This window comes from Leopardus geoffroyi, chromosome B1 (genome assembly GCF_018350155.1).
Source record: "Leopardus geoffroyi isolate Oge1 chromosome B1, O.geoffroyi_Oge1_pat1.0, whole genome shotgun sequence".
Classification (NCBI taxonomy): Eukaryota; Metazoa; Chordata; class Mammalia; order Carnivora; family Felidae; genus Leopardus; species Leopardus geoffroyi.
Window position 1 is genome coordinate 141,208,809 of NC_059327.1, and position 25,350 is coordinate 141,234,158.

General features: G+C 35.0%; 1 protein-coding gene, 1 long non-coding RNA gene and 1 pseudogene across 6 annotated transcripts in view; 2 read left to right on the forward strand and 1 right to left on the reverse strand.

Annotated features, from left to right (window-relative positions):
- Window positions 1-25,350, reverse strand: part of BMP2K (BMP2 inducible kinase) — a 130,993-nt gene that overhangs the window by 50,194 nt on the left and 55,449 nt on the right. For 3 of the 5 annotated variants that reach the window (XM_045473632.1, XM_045473630.1, XM_045473629.1), the window contains exons 3-7: window positions 22,879-22,984; window positions 15,698-15,840; window positions 13,083-13,204; window positions 10,793-10,874; window positions 6,191-6,323 (exon numbers count right to left, since the gene is read on the reverse strand). In XM_045473632.1, the coding sequence (XP_045329588.1) occupies window positions 6,191-6,323; window positions 10,793-10,874; window positions 13,083-13,204; window positions 15,698-15,840; window positions 22,879-22,984 (586 nt within the window). The remainder of the gene's footprint in view (window positions 1-6,190; window positions 6,324-10,792; window positions 10,875-13,082; window positions 13,205-15,697; window positions 15,841-22,878; window positions 22,985-25,350) is intronic. The other 2 variants (XM_045473633.1, XM_045473631.1) reach the window with 1 other exon arrangement.
- LOC123595800 lies at window positions 1,263-24,248 on the forward strand. Its single transcript, XR_006711383.1, has 3 exons — window positions 1,263-1,423; window positions 5,073-5,076; window positions 24,212-24,248. It is a non-coding gene; the product is annotated as an uncharacterized LOC123595800 (long non-coding RNA).
- On the forward strand, window positions 1,424-3,120 carry LOC123595798 (annotated as a pseudogene).

Below are 25,350 nucleotides of genomic sequence, written 5' to 3' on the forward strand. Positions count from 1 at the left end.
CCACCATTAATCTGTAAAACCAAGTTCTGCTTCATAGCATCCAAAGAAATCTCTGAAGGAAATGAACATCCTAATGCATTTCTGAAACTCATTACCCAGATGCCCTGCCCCTTACCCAGAAAATCAAAAACTGGGTTCGCTCAGAAGAATTATAATAATGATACCAGTAGTAGTGGTAGTTATTGGAGTAGTAATAATGGTACTATTAAAGGCCATGTCTTACTGAATACTTACACATGCTTACACTTTTCATACTTTTCATAATTCATTTAATTTTCACAACTGTAAGAGGTAGATACTTTTAATATGCTCATTTTAGAAATTGGATTAAGATAAATGGAGGTGCCCAATGTTATGAATCAAATAAGTGACAGAGCAGATGTAGGCCCAGGCCCTTCTTCATGTCTACAATGTACTTCTTTAACCACCTTACAACACAGATGCTAAAGAAAGGTAAGGCAGCCAGCCCTCTGTTCACTCATGGTAACTACTCAGTAATCCCATCAGTTATGCTTCCCTTTCTCCTCTAAATGCTCTTTAAGTTCTTTTCAATTCCTAGATCCATAATGAAAGTGCTTCTTCTCTCCTCCCTTCCAATTCACCTTTATTACTTGCCCATTGGAAAAGTTAACAAAAGCTAAGAAGAAAAACTCCTAATAATGGATTCTGTTACTTTTAAGATGAAAAGTCAGCAGGAAAGTAGGATGAAATTAATAGTTAAACTGAACTTTATGGACAGTAGGTAATAATAATTACCCTTGGCCAGATTAGTGACAAAAGTATATGCAAATTCTTATGTAACCACAAACCATACACTTTTAACAAAGATTAGGCAGAGCTATTTCATTTTCTTTTTTTTTTTTTTAAATGTGTATTTAAGAGAGAGAGACAAAGTGAGAGCAGGGGAGGGTCAGGGAGAGAGGGAGACACAATCTGAAGCAGGCTCCAGGCTCTGAGCTGTCAGCACAGAGCCCGACACAGGGCTCAAGTTCATGAACCATGAGATCATGACCTGAGCCAAAGTCGGATGCTTAACCGACTAAGCCACCCAGGCGCCAGAGCTATTTCATTTTCAAAAACCCTGAGTCATATAAAATAGAGGCAAGCAGCATTAGTAAAACTGTTAATACTAAAAAGATACATGGTTTTTAATGCTTTGTTTTATATTAATATGTGGGGACAACTACATTGTATGAATAACCAACTAGTAATAAAATGTTTCACTTTCAAAAACTATGAGCACAACTAGGCAATGCCCAGTTTTCTGAATGTAGAATTTGAAAGCAATGTAAATCACTAATTATATTATCATAAAAGGAGATGGAGAAACCTAAATAGGACGGTAGGAAACAAGCAAGGTCACTTGTAAAAAAATTCAAAGAATAAAACTGCGAAGAATCTGTTTTCTAAAAAACATTGCATTGTAAATATGTTCTTGTTTAAAAAAAATCTCTACTATTTCTGGTAGCAGCAGTTCGAGCGGCCAAAGCAAGATGGAACAAAGTCAGAGTGGTGGTTATGGCCCTGGAGGTGGCGAGAAGGATGACAAGGACAAGAAAAAGTACGAACCTCCTGTACCAACCAGAGTGGGGGAAAAAGAAGAAGAAAACAAAGGGACCAGATGCTGCCAACAAGCTGCCACTGGTGACACCTCACACTCAGCGCTGCTTAAAATTACTGAAGTTAGAGAGAATTAGACTATCTTCTCATGGAGGAAGAATTCATTAGAAATCAGGAACAAATGAAGCCTTTAGAAGAAAAGCAAGAGGAGGAAAGATCAAAGGTGGATGATCTGAGGGGGACCCCAATGTCGGTAGGAATGTTGGAAGAGATCATTGATGACAATCATGCCATCATGTCCACGTCTGTGGGCTCAGAACACTACGTCAGTATTCTTTCCTTTGTAGACCAGGACCTGCTGGAGCCAGGCTGCTCAGTCCTGCTCAACCACAAGGTACGTGCCGTCATAGGGGGTGCTCATGGATGACACGGATCCCTTGGTCACGGTGATGAAAGTAGAAAAGGCTCCCCAGGAAACCCATGCTGATATTGGGGGGTTGGACAACCAAATCCAGGAAATTAAGTAATCTGTGGAGCTTCCTCTCACTCATCCTGAATATTATGAAGAGATGGGTATAAAGCCCCCAAAAGGGGTCATTCTCTATGGACCACCTGGCACAAGTAAAACCTTATTAGCCACAGCAGTAGCAAACCAAACCTCAGCCACTTTCCTAAAAGTGGTTGGCTCTGAACTTATTCAGAAGTACATAGGTGATGGGCCCAAACTCGTTCAGGAGTTATTTTGAGTTGCAGAAGAACATGCGCCATCCATCATGTTTATTGATGAAATTGATGCCATTGGAACAAAAAGATATGATTCAAATTCCGGTGGTGAAAGAGAAATCCAACAAACAAGGTTGGAACTGTTGAACCAGCTGGATGGCTTTGATTCAAGGGGTGACGTGAAAGTTATCATGGCCACAACTGAATAGAAACTTTGGATACAGCACTTATCAGACCAGTCCACATTGACAGGAAAATTGAGTTCCCCCTGCCTGATGAAAAGACTAAGAGGCACATCTTTCAGATCCACACAAGCAGGATGACGCTGGCCAATGATGTGACCCTACACAACTTGATAATGGCTAAAGATGACCTCCCGGGGCCGACATCAAGGTGATCTGTACAGAAGCTGGTCTGATGGCCTTGAGAGAACGCAGAATGAAAGTAACAAATGAAGACTTCATAAATCTAAAGAAAATGTTCTTTTTTTTTTTAATTTTTTTTTTTTAACATTTATTTATTTTTGAGACAGAGAGAGACAGAGCATGAACGGGGGAGGGGCAGAGAGAGAGGGAGACACAGAATCGGAAGCAGGCTCCAGGCTCTGAGCCATCAGCCCAGAGCCCGACGCAGGGCTCGAACTCACGGACCGCGAGATCGTGACCTGAGCTGAAGTTGGACGCTTAACCGACTGAGCCACCCAGGCGCCCCAAGAAAATGTTCTTTATAAAAAACAAGAAAGCACCCCTGAAGGCCTCGACTTGTAAGCGACCACACCTGCCTCCAAGGAATAGTTGGGAGCGTCCCGAATCCTCAGACGGATGAGGCTGGGAAGCCACCCAGAGAAACTCACGTTCCAGTTGATCTCTCTTAGCAAAACCTCCCGTGTCCTTTTTTGAGCACGCTGTGTAGAGTGCCCACCAGGCTGCCTTCATGTGTTGGCCACATGCAGTGCTCTCCCCCCAATAAAGTGAGCTCCTCCTCAGTTCAAAAAAAAAAATCTCTTCTTTGTAAACCTTTTATTACATCAAGACAATATTTAAAAAGTAAAGCCCAGGAGGTAAAATAGCAGCATTTACTTGAATTTTTTTATTTTATTCAAATTTTTTTCTGTCCAGCTCTCAGACAGAAGTTTAAAACATTAATACATGGTCAAATTTATATTAATATTTATATTAACAGATAAAAACTAAAATCTATATATTTACTGACAAATAAAGGAAGCATATGATGTACAGTAAGGTGTCAATGAACTAGAGCCCAATTAGATTCTAAAATTATCAAAAGTGTTTAGGTTTTCCTCCTTCCCATTACCCACAAACACATACTTATACACACATACACAGAAACGGGAAAAAACAACCCTACTCAAGAAAATAAGATCTTACTACCAGAAGCAAGCTAAATCACAAATCAGTGTATATACTCTCCAGTCTCTCATACAACAATGTCCAATGAGAATACTCAGAGTTTCCAAGACACTGCAAGATTCCCCAACAAAACCCTCAGTTGTGATTAAAACATTATACTTAGCAACAAGACAGTCACAATTACAACGATTTGCAAGGACCTCAATAAGGTCAAACTTCAATTAGCCAGAACACACAACAGCCAAAGTAAATTAAATTCCTCAATCTGTTCTTTGAGCATTCCAATCAATAGTTCTTTCATGCTTTTAATGCCCTAATTTTTGGACAATGAAGGAGGAAAGCTACTGAACAGATGAGTTAGGAGTCTGTTTATTCAAATATACTCCAAAGGTAGATTTGCTTTTTAAAAAATCACATTCTATCAAATGGCAGGCTAAAAATAACTGGGATAATAGGAAATATAGAGCTGGGTCAGACCCCTGAGAAACTATACAACTTTGTCCACCAGGGCACTGACAAAAACATTAACTGGTACCTGGGAAGGTAACTCAGACTGCCCAGGCAGGTAGTTTAATTTGGCTGGAAGCTGCCACAAGGATATAAAAACACATCAAAACAAGGCTGGAAGTATTCAACCAATAAAGATAAAAATGGAACTCTAAGCCAGCAGGGGTGCTATTCAGGGGGCCACCCATTAATAGGGAGCCGCACTAAACAGAAGTAGATTTCTCTGTGAAGAAAACCCCAGGTACAAACACTCATATTTAATGTTCTCCAATTAGAGCTAAACGTCTTCATACTGGCAGTACAGCAGCAAAGCTTAGGGCTATTTCCTTTCCCCTATAAACTGTAACAGCTCCTCCCCCACCCCATTACTCTGGTTCCCTTTGCCTAGGAAGAACATTCCACATGAAGCAATGTAATTTTGTGTTCAACTGACATAATTCTCCAATTTCCAACACATTTCAGCAAATCTGCATAAATAAAAAGATTATTCTTTAAATAAGTATGCAAAAGCAAGGCTAGATATCCTTTTATGATCCATTTTCTTTTGACCATTTTTCTATTGGCACACTGGCCCTTTTCTTTTGGATTTACATAAGCCTTATAAATTATAAAAGTTAGCCATCTGCCAAATGTGTAACAAATATTTTTTTTTCCCAATTTATCATTTAATTTTATGCTGGGGTTCATGGCTTGGGGTGGGGAGGGGAGACTTTTAATGGTTTAAACTCATATGTTAATGGATTCATTTTTTCTAGTTCTTGAGATTTAATGCCCTGCTTATAGACTACCCACTCCAGTGTTATAAATAAATTCAAGACTATTTTATTCAAGTACATTTATGTTTTGTATTTTTTACATTCAGATCTTTGATTTATTTCAATTTTTAGCATAACATTTGATGTAGATTTTCAGGTTGGTGGTTTTGTCCACAAATGTCTAATATTTTTTTTTGTATTTCCACCTATTTTTTTGCACCGAGTTGAACAGCAACTTTATATTATAAAACATCAAATATATTTAGATTGGCCCTCTTTTCTGTTGCATTGATCAGTGTGGCTGGAAGCTATGACAGGAGATGTTTAAAATGCAAAAACAGAGTAGAAATGCTAGAAACATCTTAATTAAAACAGTGTGGAGAGGTGTTGTTTAAATAATGCAGCTTCCTAATATTTTAATTTTAATACCTGATGGTACTCCTCCCCAACCCAATCATCTTTTTCAGAAATTTTACCAAGTACAAAAACAAAAAATTATAGTATCCATCCAAAAGGAAGAAAAGAACTCTTAAAGGAAGCTAGAAGGAAAATGGAGATATTTCTTTTGGAGTCAGGGGCCTACAGGACTACCTCTTTCTGATACTACTTTAGGTTGTTTTCCAATAAACAATTCATTATCAATAAAGAATAAATATTTAAAAGAGTGGCAGGGGCACCTGGGTGGCCAGTTGGATAAGTGTCCAACTCCTGACTTTGGCCTGATCTCACAGTTCGGGAGTTCGAGCCCCACGTCAGGCTCTGTCCTGAGAGTGCAGATGGAGCCTGCTTGGGTTTCTGTCTCCTTCTCTCCCTCTCTGCCCCTCCGCTCCTTGCTGTCTATCTCTCCCTCAAAATAAATAAAAATTTTTATTTTTTCAAAAGTAAAAAGGGTGGCCAAATAAGCTACAATATAAGACTGGTAATACTTTAATCCCAAGAAGCAACAGGTCTGAATGTTTAGATTTCAAAGTACAAAGACTAAGTAATTAAATGTTTTGCTGTAAGTTTTTCTAGAAATTCCAGCTTCCTTAATTACATAATCTCTATGTTCTACAAAAGCTTATCTAGGGGGCTTAAAAATATCAATGTACTAATCAGTGATTAAGCTGTTTTCATTCCTATGAAAGTCTTACAAACATTTTTTAATGTTTTTCTTTATTATAGTTTCACAAAAACACATGAAATCAAAAGGCTAAGTTTAGGTAAAGAGATGTAAATAGCCCACCCTAAGTAGAGTACCTTACAATTTTTTCATAAATTCTTCCAAGTACTTACTTATTAAGCAATGTATGTTATGGGAGTAACGAGAATTGTCTGGGACGGTGAAGCTGCCATCACAGATAGCAACCTGACTCTCACCAAAAGGAAGAGTGAAGAAACAAAGTTTATACAGTAAACATCCCAGGGCCTGTAAAACAAACAAGTATGAATATTGTCAGATGAAGTAATCAATCACAAGACAAAAACACAGCCCCAAACCAAAAATGAAGTATGTTATTAAACAAACAAAAGCCTAATGTTTCTAATACTGGATCAATCCTTTCACAAATTAAACCAATTAATGGTGTAATTAAACCAATTACTGTGCTTAATTTTTTTAAAAATATTTAACTGTATCATTTCCATATTTTTCTCTCACATCTGTGATTAGTTGGCTGGATTAATGTTATCATGGAACTCTAGATCATGAATGATATAACTAAAATTAGAAGCAGCAGGTTCCTCTTGGGAGAAAAATTATAGTTTTCTTTCACTAGGAAAAAAAATATATTTACCACATAACTAGCATATAAATAATGAAGTCAACACAAGGCTTCTTCTAACAACATTTTTTTAATTCAATATAAAACATGTTATAAAATCCTGGGATTCAAAGTATGAGTTAGCCAGCACAGTTAATTTTATCAAACATCAATACATTTTTATTTGACTATTCACTAAACACGTGACATTATTTTATATCAAAAAATTAGTTCTCTACCTTTACATATAACCCTATAATTTTTATCCTAAATATACTAATCATATTTCTACTTTGCTAATCTATATTAAAAATCACAAAGGGCTCTGTCTGCTTCACTTGCATGGCTTCATAGACAATGCAGCACCAATAAATCTACTTGCACCAATAAATCTGACAATGAAGACAAAACACCCTAAAACGCAAATTATATTCTGAAGAGTAGCATAGGAAATTCCCAGCTAAGCTGCTAACAGCTCAAACCTGAGAAGCAGTAATAAAATGTGATTTTCAGCTCAAGAAATCACTATGCTCTTATAAGAAGTGTCACCTACAAGCCTTAAGAGTGTAAAAGTTATTTCTGGGGTGCCTGTGTGATTCAGTAGGTTAAGTGTCTGACTCTTGATTTTGACTCAGGTCATGATCTCACAGTTTGTGAGTTCGAGCCCCACATCAGGTTCTGCACTGTTTGTGCACAGCCCGCTTAGGATTCTCTCTCCCTCTCTGCCTCTCCTCTCATTCTCTCTCTCTCTCTCTCTCTCTCTCTCTCACTGTCTCTCTCTCTCTCTCAAAATAAACTTTAAAAAAAAGTGTAAATGTTATTTCTAATTCTAAATAGACTGTAATAAAATTATCCAATAGTCAGTATACAATTATATCAGCAATACTATTGGCCTTATATCACCTCTCTTTTGTTAGATTTTCTCCACACATCAACTTATTAGCACACTCAACTAACAAACACACTACTTTTATAACTACCATGAAGATCACAATATGCAGAAGCACCTTTGTAAGTCTGACAATATTTACAAAACATTATTTTCAACACAGTCTTCCAACAAAGTTTAAAAGCTCTATAAATTTTAATTCTAGAAGAGTAATTCTAGTAAGTTCAAAAACATTACTGTGACTAATGAAATGGTAAAGATTCTGAATGGAAATAACCAGTTCAATGTCACTTAAAAATATTTATACTGTTTTTTTCTGTAAGGCAGATGTTTTCAGCATTTATATGTAGCAAACTGAGCTTAAGGCTTCCCTAACAGCACTAAAAAATACTATTAATGGTGTAATATCTGCATTAAATTACACCTTTCTACTGCCCAGATGACAGTCTACACACAAGAGATCTGCATTTTATCCAGTTTTATCTTTTCAATCAAACTTTTAATAATGTGTCTTCTGTTAGAGTAAATGTTGTGGGAATTTCCAGATAACTATTTTAGATAGCAATGCCAGTATCCTTAAAAAATATAAATCGAAAACATAAAATACTCTGCTTCACACAGTGTGAACACAACAAGGTGTCCTAGTTTTTTCACATCAAAGGCATTTCCCTCTATCCATCTGATACAATGAGAATTGTTCAAGAAACAGGAGGGTAAAAATGACCTGATTTTGAAGGCTTCGAATACCATCATCTTCAATTTTCCTCATTAAAAGATAACATGAAGCATCTCTCACTGAATTTCCTAATGCTTATAAAATCAGCATCCCAGTTCTCAGGATAAAAATAACCTACAATGGAAACTTCCAAGCAAAAAAAAAAAAAAAAAATTCGCCAAAATATAAAGTGCTAAGTGAATACTTTAACCTCAGTATGATAACTCCCTGAATCAGTACTATGCTGAAATAGAAACACAATCTCTGACCAATATGAATTGAATAATTTTTCTAGTTATTCTTTCATTCACACCTAAAATGTTGCAAGATACTTCTGTTTCACCTGAGTGAATACAAGAAAAAAAATGGCATTATGAAAATTAAAATTCTACTTCTGTCAAGCATATAAACACAGATTCTATTTTCTGATTATTTGCTTCTTTTTTCATTTTCTTTGAGTAATCTATTTGTAACCCCACAGCTATACTTATAATTTAAGTTCTATAATTATCCATTATAGAAATATTACCCCATATCCTAATCTATAAATGGTATAAATTTTAAATTTATCACAATTTAGTATGCTGCCTGGCACACATATAAAGTCTAATGAAAAAATGAATTAAAAAAAGGATTCTCTCCTTTTTGTTAAGATATGGGGTAACAATCATGTACTTAGAGACTAATTATCTTTTCATTCAAGCCTTGATAATATCCAAACAGTAGTTAAACTATGATGTCTGTTGTTTCCTCTGCTGTTGAAATACTCTTTTAGGTAACATGGATTTCAAAAGCAGTCACAAAATTAGATTAGGAAAAACTTCCACAATCACCTCTTCTAATACCTTCATTTTATAAATTAAAACCTGATTGGATGTGCTTTCTACATTATACTATAAACCATTTACTATAAGCCATTTAATGTTAATGCTGAGAAAAAGCAAACGGAATTTGAATTACAAGCTGGTAATCTATAAGCAGTATCAAATCAAACTTATCCATTGAGTCAACTATGTATATGGTTAAAAAGTACCACAAGATTTAAGAATCACTGGTTAAAAAAAAAAAAAGTGTACATTATGACAGATGAAAAGATATCAAAGATACTCTTTTTTTTTTTTTTTTTTATTACCTTGCTAGAATATTTAGTATCCCAACCCCTATAGGAGGAGGTCAAGAGAAGAGAACCAAGGAGATATTCATTTGGTTTCACACATTATGCTTGACTACTTTCTAAATTATTATGCTTTTAAAATAAACATGATTTTTTTTGTAAAATCTAGAAGTATTTCCAATGGAATTTTTTTTCTACAACCTTAATACGGTCACTAGTGGTAGATATGGCTAATACTTGTTGAATTTAAATGAATTCACATTTAAAATAGAGTTTCTTGCTAATTTATGAAACAAAGCCAAAATATATTCCCTTATGAAACAAGTTCTAAAAAAGTATATGCATTCTAACAAAAAGTTCAATTATATAAAATATGATCAATCTTAATAATGCAATCCAGATATACGGTTGACCCTTGAACAACACAGGGGTTAGAGGAGTCAATACCCATGCAGTTGAAAATCCATGTGTAACTTTTGATTCCCCTAAAACTACTGATAATCTACTGTGAAGCCTTATCAATAACATACATAGTCGATTAACACATATTTTAATATGTATTATATACTGTACTCTTACAATAATATGTAACTTTTTCTTAATTTTTTCAGTATTTCTAGGCTGCCTGGTTCACCTGCAAGTTTTTTCAGATCTGTTGCAAATCTCCAAAAGGTTTCCCAATATATTTATTTTTAAAAATCTGCATATTAGAGCACCTAAGTAAGCTTCTGACTCTTGATTTTGGCTCAGATCATGATCTCAGGGTTCACACTGACAGTGCACTGACAGTGAGGTACCCTGCTAAGTATTCAGTCTCTCACCCTCTCTCTCTGTCCCTCCCCTGCTCCCGCTCTCCCTCTCTCCCTCTCTCCCTCTCTCGCTCTCAAAATAACTTAAAAAAAAAAAAATCAAAATCTGCAAATTAAGTTAAAATCATGTTGTTCAAGGGCCAACTGAATATGCTAAGTAAGATCTTCAATATGTACAAATTAGTCAATGGCTTGATTTTAATTAGAAAAAAATTGACTCATGTTAGTTTCCATTAAAAAGATCTTAAAAATATTTCTAAGAATTACTTAAGATTTATGACCAGCTTTTCCATACTGCACTGAATCAAAATTACACTCAATCAAAACATGTTTACATTCATATGTAATATAAATTCTAAAAAATACTGTGGCAAAGAGTTACATTATATGGAAGTCCTTTACTTGCTTTTTTATACCTAAGCTTTCCATTTCAGGATTAAAAAGATAAAATGTTCTATTTATTTTCTTCTTCTGTATAAGAATATACCACTTTCTTCTACTTATTATAAAATACCTTTGGGGTAACAGGGGGAAAATAACCAACTGCACTCAGATTTTTTTTTTTTTTTAATTTGGTTAGAGAAAATGTTAGCCTTTCTTGGCCTTACCCAGATATCAGCCTTGGTGGTGATGGGTTTCCCTCCATAAAGGTTGATCATTTCAGGGGCTCTGTATGACAGAGTTGTATACCTGGCAGTAAATAAGTGAAATGGAGTGGAGATATAAAAAAAAAAAAAAAAAAAAAAAAAAAAAAAAAATATATAGATACTACATTGTTTCTACATAAAATGCTACAGAAAACTTTTAGATTCAATAACATTATATAGAAATAATACTATTTTTAAAAAGCTCATTAAAAGTCCATCATGATTTAACAATACAAAGCATCTATACATGTTTTATTCAACAAATGCGACAGCATCTCTAATGATATAAAAACTTAATTTTAATTAAAAATCTGAAATAAAGACAATGGATTGAAAATATAGTTTTCCTTGAATTTGTTTTAAATAATATAATTAGACTCTAAAACTACCCTAATCAAAATACTTTAGTCCATTAATTTAAAAACAAAATGTCTACCCACTCAAAAAATTATATGTTTATTAAGGAGTTTGTTTTTATGGACTCTAACATAATTCCTGGCACACAGTAGTAAATCTCCTCTAGGTCTGTTTTTATCGCTGTTGTATTAAAAGTAATCTAGTTGCCATCATTCTAACTACATTAATTAAGAACACTTCTAGAACTGACTGCCATCATAAGCTATTTGGAATTAAAAGACACTGAATAAATCTTTACCAACATAAAAACTCTAAATCCATTATGAACAGAGTATTTTAATAAAGTAGTACTCAATCTCATAGCAGAAATTATTAGACTTTGGAAGGACTACCTATATCATGGCATAATTTAATTTTGAGTGTTGATATGTTTCATTTTGTATGAAATATCTTAAGGCTCAACATCCTATCATCTTACTTTTTCGAAATTACTGACTGGTGAGAAATTCTGAATGACAACACTACGAGGAGCAACCTGCAAAACCAAAATACAAACTGCACGAGGACAGTACTTCTGTTCACTGCTATACTGCAGCACCAACAATGGTGTCCACTGCATGGTAGGCCCTCAATAAACACCTGTTAACTAAATAAATGGTTAGACCATTACCTCCTCAACTGAGCCACAAAGCACAAGAATTCCTCATGAGCCTGCACTCATCACTACTACAAAATTCTACTGAACCTTAAGATCTCAGCAGTAAGAAATGAAAATTTCAGCAAGTCAGAGATCCTAAAGCAGTTATAAATCACAACCAAATAATTTTTAAATTATATATATACATACATACATATATACATACACATATGTGTGTATATATGTATATATACATACATACATATATATATACACACACACACATACATATACATATATATGTACATAAACATATATCCCCAAAAAGCCAAATCAGTGATTTGTTCTTGTGTTCTTCAGGACATTTATATGTTTACTAAGGAGTTAATTTTTACGGAATCTAACATAATCACCATAGGCTATATTTCCTGAGTAGAAATACATGGTCTAGAAACCCACTGTGTTATACAAATGGGCCAGGGAAAGATCAGCTCTCCTTGAGTTCTTTCAAAATGCATACTGCAGTTCAAATGATAGCTGTTAGTCTTAAACAAATGAGAAACTGTGAAGAAGAAAGGAGATCAAGAAAAAACAACTACTCAGAAATTCCTATTCTGACAGACCTTTGTGCATTCTTTATCATTTTATTAAGGCAATTTAAGATTTACCTAAGATTTATAAACAGTTCTATTTTCTAAATGAGAAAACAGAAAAGGGAAAGGTCTTTATAGATACTCTAGCAACCACAGAAAGTATAAAACTAAGAAAAATAGAGCATATATGACATATTTCTACCAGAGAGCTTTCCAATACACTATTACAAAGTAACACGTTTTCCAGAGTTTTCATTGCATTAACAAGTCAATCTTCTTCATCTTAAATATAAAGTAAAAGCTTACTTTTCAAATAATTTATTATCTTCCTAATAAGAACAAGTCCTCAGTATCAGTAAAAACACAATGTTTAACTAAACTCAATAATCACTTAAAACTCCCTTTAATAATTCCACAAATTACTCAAACTTAATAAATTTCTTGATAAATACATTTACAATGTACATGAAAAACTAGTATCTATGATAAAATATATTTACTACTGAGCTACAGCAGACATAAATTAATCAATGTCTATGGCACAGAAATATTTCAAAGAAATCTATAAATGAAATACCTAAAATCTGTATTAGCAAATCTGGTCCATAGACTTAAGTTACCTAAAATTCCCATGAGACAAAGCACAATAAAGATAGAAACTTACTTTTTAATTTCTTCTTCTACTAGATTAACTCCATCTTTTTGAGGATTAAGAAACTTATTCGTGGCACTGCCAAAGTCACAAAGTACATAGTTTCCACTATCATTCAACAAAATATTTTCTACCTTCAGAAAAAATAAATAATTAGTAGTATTTTCAAAGTGAAAATTATACTTTCATAACCATGTTTTTACAAAATAAACACAAGGTTTGTGCCATATATACAGAGAGAAAGACATAAGATAAATCATGAGGAAGGCCAAATCAATCAGACCAAAAATATACCTGACAATGTCTACTGTTTCTCCTACTGAGAACAGAGAAGTGCTCCTCCCATCCCAGGATGATTTTTGCAGGGGTCTATAAGCCCTAAATCCTTTTAAACCTCTTCTATGAAAAAGAAGAACTAGTAGCAGTTGAAGTCTAGACTGTACCTCCATTTTTCATTCTGACACTTCAGCTTATCTATAGACAAGTAACAAAAACCATTAAACTTCTACCTCTGGTTGACTCCTAATTCCATTTTTATCTAAAATGCTGCACTAACAAAACACAGTTTTGACTTTATGTGTTAACTTGGAGATCAGAGTTGTAGCAACCTGAATACACGACATGCACAGGAGAGTGTGGGTTCACATCCCAACTCTGCAGTTTGCTACCATATGTCCCCTTAGACAATATGCTGAACTACTCTTGTGCTTTGATTTCCTTATCTACAAAATGGGGAAGCTGACAGTATCTGTTACATGGAATTGTCGTAAAAATCGTATGAGTTAAAACACGTAAAGAGTTAGAAGAGTGGCTGAAATAAAGTAAGCACTCAATAAATACTATTATTATTACATTTTCCCCCATAACATTTTCTACCTTTATAATGCAGTCTTGGATGAGCTATTCAATTGCTCTCCACTCTACCAAAATACTCACATTACAGTTTGTTTTTCTTCTATATTTCATATTTAGTCAACTTTTTAAAAGATTTATACACAACAAAGATTTGTACAAAACATCTACTTAAAACAAACATAGGTTTGCATAAATTTACACAAGTAAAACGAACTAAGCATATGAAACAGGGCCTATATAAAAGTATGCAGTTCAATGTCTTTTCTGGCTTTAAATCAAGAAGACTCAACTGGAAACATCAACTTAATATGAAAAAGGTTTACAAGCCAAAACAGCATAAAAAGACATACCAAATTATTAGGGAAAATGTAAAAGCTGCATATTCAGAAGAACTAAAATGAACTACACTCATTATCCAAATTAAAGGACAGATGTCTTCAGTCGTACATTTCAATCTTTGCCTAATTTGTAACCTGTTACACCGCAGGTTTCCCTAGATGACACTTTCATGGTTAACAATCTATATTCTACGTGACATCTTCTATTCTCTTGTATCCTAGGGGGATTTTATTATCACCTCTCATAAATTTTGTATAATCAGTCAGAATTGGGATTCATCCAATCACTAAATATTACTGAGACCTTGGCTATGTGCCAAGGTCTAAATACTAAATACTTGGATAGGGGAATCTGGCTGGCTCAGTCAGTTAAGCATCTGACTTCGGCTCAGATCATGATCTCACAGTTTGTGAGTTCAAGTCCCGTGTAGGGCACTGGGCTGACAGCTCAGAGCCTGGAGCCTGCTTCGGAGTCTGTGTCTCCTTCTCTCTCTCTGCCCCTCCCTTGCTCATGCTCTGTCTCTCTGTCTCTCTGTCTCTCTCTCTCTCTCTCCTTCAAAACTAAATAAGCATTAAAAAAAAAAATCCCTGCCCACATGGAGCTTACATGCTCGTGGAAGAGAACAGAAAGTAAACAATCGGCACAATACTATAAGGTGCAAGACTGAACAAATGGAGAAAGTTAATCTGAGTAGACTTGAAGCAATATGAAAAATTAGCCATGAGATATTTGGGTATAGCACATTTCTGGAAGAGAAGTTTTTGTAATCTTAGGGCTTGTGGGCATCTAAGAGGAAACCTATGATTTTTAAATGGTATGTGTAATGATACCTTGAGCACTATGACACGGGGAATATTCAAATCCTTTTAGGGGACCTTTTCCAATGTAACAAGTGGGTGCCATATACAAGAGATCAGACTCCACAAAAAGGTAAGATAAAATGACCCTAAAGAAAATCACCTAAATATAGTAAATGATAGAAAACTATGGTAAATGGTAAATAACTGAGTACAGCGACCCATTCATGCTTGCCTCCAAAATCTCTGCAAAATACCCTGACACCTAATATGGGTTATAGGAAATAGGAGGAGAGCAGAACTGGACAGAATCATGTGGAGGGACATTCAACCTGCATCAATGATGTTCACATTTTTGCTCACATGAAACCTTTTTAAGAAGCCTACTATGTACAACAGACGCAGCGGAAGGGCCATAAAAATCTACTTCTACAGCCATACTAGAAACCCTCAGGGTCATGGAAAACACAATTTCTAGTCTATAGTCTTTACACGGCCTCAGAAAATGTACCTGGGACAGAGAGATCCTTCTCAGTGCTGGTAATAAAAACTGGTATAGAGGAAGACAGTAGTCCAAGAACATTTTAATGCTAAAGTTCAAAATGTATTAATCCATAAGTAGTCTAAAATTCATACCTTCAGATCCCGGTGAATTATTGGAGTCTTACACTGATGCAATCTTGCAACAGCTTCACAGGTATCACAGAATATCTGTAACACTTCTGCTTCCGTAAAACCTGTCTGCAGCTTCTTATTCATCTGATTCACTACTTGCCCAGCTAACCAAAAAAGTAATTTTGAGAAGACATGTTTTTAGTAAATGAAGACTACCACAAAGAAATTAAGAAATGCCTTTATGGTCTCAAGTAAAGGGGAACTGGCTTTTTCATAATGCTCATGGAAGGATGCTTCCTGTACCATATCATATTGATTCAATAACATACATTTTTCATACTTTACATCTCTGAAATAAAAACATCTTAAGATAGATGATGTTCTGCTAATGCTATTGGCCTTTTTTCAAGATTTTAATTAACATCTATGAAATCAAAGTACGCTTTATAATTGATGGCATCATAGATTTGAAGAAAGAGTTATTCAATACTATGCTAGCTATTAGATAAACAATTGTGAGCAAAAATAAAGTTTATATTATCATGGAATTTATTAATTAAAGGCAGAGGTAAACATTAAGCAATTACATAAATAAACACATATAATTATGTACAATAAGGCTAATATGAGAGAAACCTAAATTTAAATTGGCAAAGGAGGATGGGGAGGGGATGGTGTCAGATGAGGCCTATCTGAGGAAGTGATATTTATGGTGAGACTGTAGCATGTTTAGGAACTGACCAGGCAGAGATCTGCGAGAAAAGCATGCTAGCAACAGCAAGCAGTACGTACAAAGGCCTCCATTTTGGAAAAGAGCTTAATAATTTTGATTAACTTAAAGCCAATGTAGGTATGTATGGTCCAAAAATCAGAGAAAAGGTAAAGTGACATGAGACTGACAAGACAGACAGCCATCAGCCACATTTTAGATTTTATCTTGAGAACCAGGGACTTCCTGATCTTTTTTTTTTTTAACGTTTCTTTATCTTGAGAGAGAGTGTGCGCAAACACGCGTGAGCAGAGAAAAGGCAGAAAGAGAGGAGGAAAGTGAATCCCAAGCAGGCTCCATGCTGTCAGTGCAGAGCCTGATGCAGGTTCGATCTCACATTAAGACCTGAGCAGAAATCAAGAGTTGGACACTTAATCAACTGAGCCACCCAGGTGCCCACACTCCAGATCTAACTTTTTAAAGGATCTTCTTGATTGGGGGGTAGGGGAAATCACAAGAGTGGAAATGGACAGATGGGTTAAGAGGCTAATGCTCTAATTCAGGTAAAAGGCAACAGGCAGAATAACTTACTAAAATCAAACAGTCATACCAATGAGTCATGAGAGGATGATTATATATTACATATACCACAATAATTGATAGTCTAGTGTCAATTCTAAATTATTAAGAAAAAGTTGACCACCATTGAAGGACACAAGAAACACAAGTAATTAGGGGCACCTGCGTGGCTCAGTCAGTTAGGTGTTCAACTTCAGCTCATGATCTCACGGTTCATGAGTTTAAGCCCCGCGTCAGGTTCTGTGCTGACAGCACAGTATGGAGCCTGCTTCACATTTTGTGTCTCCTCTCTGCCCTCCCCTGTTTGTGCGCCCTCTCTTTCTCTCTCTCTTTCAAAAGTAAATAAATAAACATTAAAAAATATTTTTTTAAAGAAAAGTAATTCAGAAAGCATTCTAATGAAAATTAAGTTTGGGAATTTAAAAAAGCAAACTTATGTCAACTTGAAACCTTCCTTTAACAAGGTTGGACAAATGAATGTTTGCTACTTTCTAATCTGCAAGAAGGTGCATATACACCTGTTCATTTAATACTACTCTCTAAACAGCATTCTCATGTATTTCTTATAGTAGCCGAAAACTTTAAAGCAGAAAAAATACCAAATTTTATCTATAAATCCCCAATTTCAGAACACTAAAGTATATTTGATTGTAATTTGTTCAGGACACCTCAAGATACCTGACCAGGCAGCAATTTCCCCCATCCTCTTGTGTGTTAGACACTGAACTTGTTTTAAACAAAAATTAAACAGGATAAAAAGTGTTTTATTGAAGCTCATTCACATTCTTGAAATATGTCACAGCTAAAGAAATCATAATCTTAAACTCATTCTACGTCTTCCTAACTTTCAATGTTGCAATGAGTAGAAAAAAATTTGAACAAATGTTAATCTCCTTTCTCGCATTCAGAGATCTTGAATCACGAAATGCAAGTCCCCAGAAAAACCTAAGAGCTGTAACTGAGCTGCATTTCAAATGTAGAAATAAGTAAAATTTCATTATTCAAAATCAAAGTCTTCTGAAGATTAAAGTAAAGGTTATTCTAATGAAAAACAAACAAACAAACAAATCAGGGGCACCTGGGTGGCTCAGTCGGTTAAGCATCAGACTTCAGCTCAGATCATGACCTTGCGGTTCGTGAGTTCGGGCCCAGCATCAGGCTCAATGCTGACAGCTCAGAGCCTGGCTCCTGCTTTGGATTCTGTCTCCTTAGCTTGCTGCCCCTCTCTCCCTCCCTTTTTCTCTCTCTCTATATATTTCTCAAAAATAAATAAAAAATAAAACATTAAAAAAATTTTTTGAAAAACGAAAAAAATCAGATTCAGAAATCAAACGATGTATACTGAAAATCTTTTCAAACAGGATGCATATAACTCTCAAATCTTTCCATATTTTTCAAACAGGTATCATTTCCTAAACAAAAGCTTTTACACTCTGACCAATTTCACCATTAAAATTGAAAATTCAACATTTTTCCAACCACTTAGTCATCCAACAACCTTCTGTAAAGTGCAATCTTACATTCCACTTTAATTTTTACATGACTTGGGTTTTTTTAATAAGATAATTAAATTTTATCTGTAGTAGATTGCACCACTGGCCCCAAATCTTCAACCCTCACTTTATCCCGGCCCTTTGCCATGTAACTGCACTTCCTCCCAATAAATGGAGCAGAGAGAATACCTTGCTCTTTGATGTGGGCTCAGCCATATGACTTACTTTGGCTGAAAGAATAACACAGAAGTGGCAGTGTGCCAATCCCAAGCCTAAGCCTTAAGAGACCTCACATCTTCCACTTGCCCTCTTGTATTTCTATTATCTCTATGAGAAAAACATTCCCAAATAAGCTTCTAGTGCCAGGGAAAAGGATGAGAAACCTGAAACAGAGCCACTCCAACTAATCCCAGCAAACCCACTGGCATGTGAACAAGCCCAACTAAAACGAACAGTGTCATTCCACCAAGCTCAGTCTACAACAAGTGACCCACTGATACACAAGCAATAATAAATGACTGTTGTTTTATGCTGTTGAGTTTGGGGATGTTTTGTTATAAAGCAAAAGCTAACAGGTATGTTATCTGTGGGAATTTCTATAAAACACCTCCAAAACAAAAAGCTCCTTTCATTAAATAATGGAAATATATTCAAAAGACCAACTCTGATTTCTGGACGTCTGGTACCTAAAGCCTGTAATTAATCTCTCTTTAACTTATACACAAGAATATTAAACAAATTTAGCAGTGTCAAATCATGAACCCACAAAAATCTAACATTTCACAAAAGATGGCTGTAACAAATTGATACCTCTAACCGTGATGGTGCATATCGGTTATACAATACATTCTTCTACTTCCTACACAGTTTCATCCCTTACAAAATCAAAACGAATGTACCTGATCTATATTCATAACACTGACTGCCTTACAAAAGTACCTTCATTCTTAAACAATTTTATGTAATACAATCAGCTTTTATAGAAGTAAGGGGAAAGTAATTATTCTCCCATTCTCTACTCTGCAACTCACTCTTCCCCCATGAAAAGAAAAGGAATTTATCTAACTGATTCATGTGAGAAAAAGGAATTGAGTATGCCCTATTCAAATCCTCTGGATTCCTTCTCTGGGATATAAAGCCCACTCAGAGGGTACATTCTCATCTATAGTGCATGCAGTACGTTTAGCTGGTAAAACATTTGAAGGAAACTTCTAACATAAAAAAGAAGGTGTAATAACAAGAGAAAAATTCAGGAAAACAAAAACACAAAGAACAGAAGAAAACTCTTTTTTAAAAACTGTAATTAATAACTGCAGACAACAAATGACTTGCATCTAAAACAAGAGCAAAGTGCATTTTAACAAAGAACAGCATTGAGAGAATAAGAGTTCTTGGAAATTAAAAATAAATAGCAGAAATACAAAATTCTATAGAGGAGCTAAAAGATACATTTAAGGAACTCCCAACACAATTAGAATTTTTAAAAAGAGAAGACAAAGAGAGGAACAGAGAAAATGAAAGAGAAAAAAACTGAATCCCAGCAATAAAGATAGCAAAACTGACCCATAACCAAGGCAGATATACCTAAGATTTTAGAATGCTAGAGCTAAAGCAAAGATTCTAAGTGTCCACGGGAAAAAAAAGAGGTCACATTAAAAAAAGTGAAGAATCATAATGCATGAGATTTCTCAATAGTAACAACTAGGTGAAAAATGAGATAATGCCTTCAAGATTCTAGCCCAAAATTATTTCTCAATAGTAACAACTAGGTGAAAAATGAGATAATGCCTTCAAAATTCTAGCCCAAAATTATTTCTAACCTACAACACTTTAGCCAGCCAAAGGAATAATCAAATATGGATGCAGAATAAAAATAATCCTCTGCAAGGTTTCAAACATGCTTCTTTCCATAATCCATTACCAGAAAGCTACTGAAAAAATGTACTCTATTCAAAGGAGGTAGGTAAAAACAAGGGAGGAAGTATGAGTAGTAGAGAGTCTAAGATTTCAGGAAGAAGGCATAGGGAGTTCCTAGAAGCACAGCTAAATGCTATTCAAAATTAAGCAGAACTGAAGTCTCCCCAAAGGATATTTCTATGGAAGAAAAAATAAAACTGACACAAATATGTAAATGTTGAAGTATACTACATAAAGATTTGCATTTCTATTGAGGAATGTTGGGCTAAACTACTAACATATATGAAGGAAAATAGGCAATTATCAATGGGTATATTAGCTCCTGGAAAAAAATTTTAAATACAAAAACAAAAATGTTAATTACAGGCTATCACATATCACAGTTAAACAGCAAGCAAAATAATTTAAATACCGATTATTAATTTAATCTAAAAATTAAAAATTAAAATTAAAAAATTAAAAAAAAAAACTGACAGTTAAATCCTCATCTTTACTTGGAGATATTATCTAAAACATAAAATTAGGGCGCCTGGATGACTCAGTCAGTTAAGCGTCAGACTCTTGATCTCAGCTCAGGGCATGATCTCACAGTTTGTGGGTTCGAGCCCCATGTCAGACTCTGTGCTGGCAGTGCAGAGCCTGCTTGGGATTCTCTTGCTCTCCTCTCTCTCTTTGCCTCCCTCGCTTGTGCTCTCTCTCAAAATAAATAAACTTAAAAAACAATAATAAAAAGCAAAACATAAAACCAGAAAGAGCACTACCAAACTTTTATTCAAGAGCCTCCTCATACCCAGAATCACATACTTCTCCTGATTTTCTAAGTTCCCCCTCTCTCATACTCTAAGGATCTCATTAAAACTACACACTTTCCTCTATATAATGACGTGTAGAAATATGGAAGTGAATATGAGAAATATCTCAAGCATTTTTAAAGTGAATGCCTCTGAGGAGAGTAATGGGGCAGGAGGATACTGATTTAGCCACGGCTTAACAAAACCATTTGACTTTTTAAAACGTATACATGTACTACTTTGATAAAAATAAAAATTTCATGTGAATCAGCTTGCTGATTCAAACCAGATAAAAAAAATTTTTTAAGTTTGTAAAAAAGAAAAAAAGAATGCCTTCCTCAAAACATACCTCAGGTCATACCTCTACTTTAAAATAAAATTTGTCCCCTAAAAATTGAAGTTCATTCGGTTCTCCTTTTAAAATGTCTTCTGCATGACTATCAATTAAACTCATCCAGGGTTATGATTATGCTAGATTCAATTATCTTTAAAAAATTAGCAAAGCGCTATCTTTACAAATAACCAACAGCTACTCTATCCAGCCAAGATTTAGTACCACAAATGCTAGAATTCAGGAAAGTGGAGTAGAGAACATCAACATCTTCTCCTTAAAGAGATCACAATGTTTTACAGTATGAGATATATACAAGAGAAAACAATCAGGAAAACATCTAATTTTTTATAATATATACGGAAATAATTTTTAAATATATCATAATAGATATTATAATTCTGATTCACTTCATTTTCCCCTGTCCTTCCCTCCTTACAAGACTAGAATAAATGAAACTATATTTTCTCCAACATTACCATCAGCCTACTCCTCCAACATTCAGGAAATGACAAGTGTTCATAATATCATAATTAAAAATCATAACTGTCTTAAGAGAATCTAAATATAAGCCAAGGCTTATATAAATATAAGCCAAGGCTCCCTAGAACCCAAATCAGATACAGTCTGATTTAAAACAATTTTTAAGAAGTTTGCAAAAAATGGATTAATTTCAAATTAATTTCAAATCTTCTGATATTTATAAAAGAATCCAAAAAGACGATATAAATTTATAAATATTACAGATCAAAATGCATCTAAATTTATTACATTTGATATACTGAAAGTTAATATGGAGTGCTGGAAAAAAATCTTGTAACACTAATATTGACACATTATGCTTTTCTTAGTTGGACTATAAAAGTATAGGGAGCATGATATGTAACTGCTCTTCACTCATTCAGATTTCTTGTTTTAAACACAACAGCATTTTTCCAATCGTCATTTACATGCTCATATCATCAGTACAGCAATGACGACTAGATTTTAAATATTTCTTTTTTTTTTTTAATGTTTATTTATTTTTGAGAGAGAGAGAGACAGAATGCAAGAGGGTTAGGGGCAGAGAGAGAGAGAGACACAGAATCCGAAGCAGGCTCCACCCTCTGAGCTGTCAGCACAGAGCCCGACGAGGGGCTCGAACTCACCAGCTGTGAGATCATTACCTGAGCTGAAGTCGGACGCTCAACCGACTGAGCCACCCAGGCACCCCGATTTTAAATATTTCTTAACAGCATTCCTTAAGTAGATAATTAAAGCTGAGATTACAACAAGTGTCTAGAATCAGGTGACAACTGCCCTGGGAGAAACCAAGACACCTAGTAAACCATTTTAAGGGTAACTTTTTTTTCAGTATAAAACAAATGCAGAAAAATACTTACCCCGGCAATATTCCATTAAGATAAGCACTTCCCATACATTATCACTAATTGAGTTAACAGCACAATCCAAGTAACTCACAATATTTTTGTGACCAGACAGCTCCTTCTGTGTAAAAAAAAAAAAAAGAAAAAGAAAAATGAAAAAAACATACATTGTAAAGCTCTATTACCAATGATTTGAAGTCTAAATTAATATATTTGAAGAATTTCACAAAAGTGAGTTAAGCATACGTATAGAATCTGACACAATTCAAAAAGGTTTCAGTAGTTCCAATGAAAAGTTTACTTAATGGGCGCCTGGGTGGCTCAGTTGGTTAAGTGTCCAACTTCCCCTCAGGTCATGATCTATTGAGTTGGAGCCCCACGTCAGGCTCTGCGCTGACAACTCAGAGCCTGAAGCCTGCTTGTTTCCCTCTCTCTCTCTGCCCCTCCCCCGCTCAGGCTCTGTTTCTCTTTCTCTTTCTCAAAAATAAACAAACATTCAAAAAAAATGTTTTTAAAGTTTACTTACATGTGGCTGCCATTTTCTAACAGGCAAATATTCAATGAACACTAATTTTTTTTATGTTTATTTTTTAGAGAGAGAATGAGTGAACAAGGGAGGAGCAGAGACAGAGGGAGACAGAATCTGAAGGGGGCTCTGTGCTAACAGCAGAGAGCCCAATGCAGGATTCAAATTCACAAACCATGAGATCATGACCTGAGCTGAAGTCAGATGCTTAACCACTAAGCCACGCAGGTGCCCCTTTGAACACTAATTTTTAAATTCAATCAGGAAAAAAGAGATGGTTCACTCAAAACCAAAAGTGTCCAAATAAGTGTGCAAGATAGTCCTTTGGGACTCAAGAATAAAATATCAGAACTTTTACTTATATTTATTTTTATCCAAAAAATTGTTTAAAATGAAGCTCTAATATTTATGAACTTACAATTACACTCTCATTTGTTTGTTTTGCCTACAAAATATTGTGTACCCAGCTAAGTGGACCTATGAATGTATATACTTTTAAACTAAATAACTTACAAAATGAACAACTGGCGGGGCACCTGGGTAGCTCAGTCGGTTAAGCGTCCGACTTCAGCTCAGGTCACGATCTTGCGGTCCGTGAGTTCGAGCCCCGCGTCAGGCTCTGGGCTGATGGCTCAGAGCCTGGAGCCTGCTTCCGATTCTGTGTCTCCCTCTCTCTCTGACCCTCCCCCGTTCATGCTGTGTCTCTCTCTGTCTCAAAAATAAACAAACTTAAAAAAAAAAAAAAAAATTAAAAAAAAAAAAAAATGAACAACTGGCTAAAAAATTTTCTATTAAGTAACCACAGGTTAAAGATAATACTAGGGGCGCCTGGGTGGCTCAGTTGGTTAAGCATCCGACTTTGGCTCAGGTCATGATCTCACGGTCAATGAGTTCGAGCCCCGCATCGGGCTCTGTGCTGACAGCTCAGAGCCTGGAGCTTGTTTCAGGTTCTGTGTCTCCCTCTCTCTCTGACCCTCCCCTGTTCATGCTCTGTCTCTCTCTGTCTCAAAAATAAGTAAACGTTTAAAAAAAATTTAAAAAAAAGATAATATTAATAATACAAGAAAATAAGAAAAAAAATGGCAAATCTGACATTTTTGTTCATAGTACAAGATAATCATCAGCATATAATGAGGTTAAAAATAATAATCTATTTAGGTCTGTCTGGAAATTAAAAAACAATTATCAACAATACTTTTTAAAATAAATTTACATCCGGAGCAGCGCCTGGGTGGCTTAGTTGGTTCAGTGTCCGACTTTGGCTTAGGTCATGATCTCTCATGGTTGCTGGGTTCCTGGGGTTGAGCCCTGTGTCGGGCTCTGTACTGATAGCTCAGAGTCTGGAGTGTGCTTTGGATTCTGTCTGACCTCTCTCTCTGTTCCTCCCCCATTCTCACTGTCTCAAAAATAAATGAACATTAAAAAAAAAATAAATTCACATCCACTATCAATAATAAACCTGGTTTTAACTGAGATATTATTTATTTGAGATATTACCTAACAGTAGCTGAACATGTAATTCATAAATACATAAATATAATGGGAGATGGGTTATCAAAAAAAGTTGGATGACCAATGCTCTAATGAGCTAATCTCCCTAAATTCTCTTGTTCAAAAGCACAGAATTTGAGTGCTGCTGCTACTGATGATGACCAAATTTTACATCTCTGAAAATTACATAAATTCTATTGAAAGCAAGAATTATGGCGCAATGGTACCGTATCTAGACACAAGTTAGAAAACTTAGCCTAAGAACCCCTACTATCTTGGGGTAAATCTCTTTACCCTTTTGACTAACAGCCTTTTTAAAAAGTTTTTAAAGAACAAATCTCAAATAATCAAGTCTAATCTAACCAAGCAATAGGGACAATAAAAGAATCAGGTAAGTCATGTTATATAAATGTGCCTATCTTTGAATAAAAGGGATCAAAATATATGTACTGATAAAGATGTTGATACAA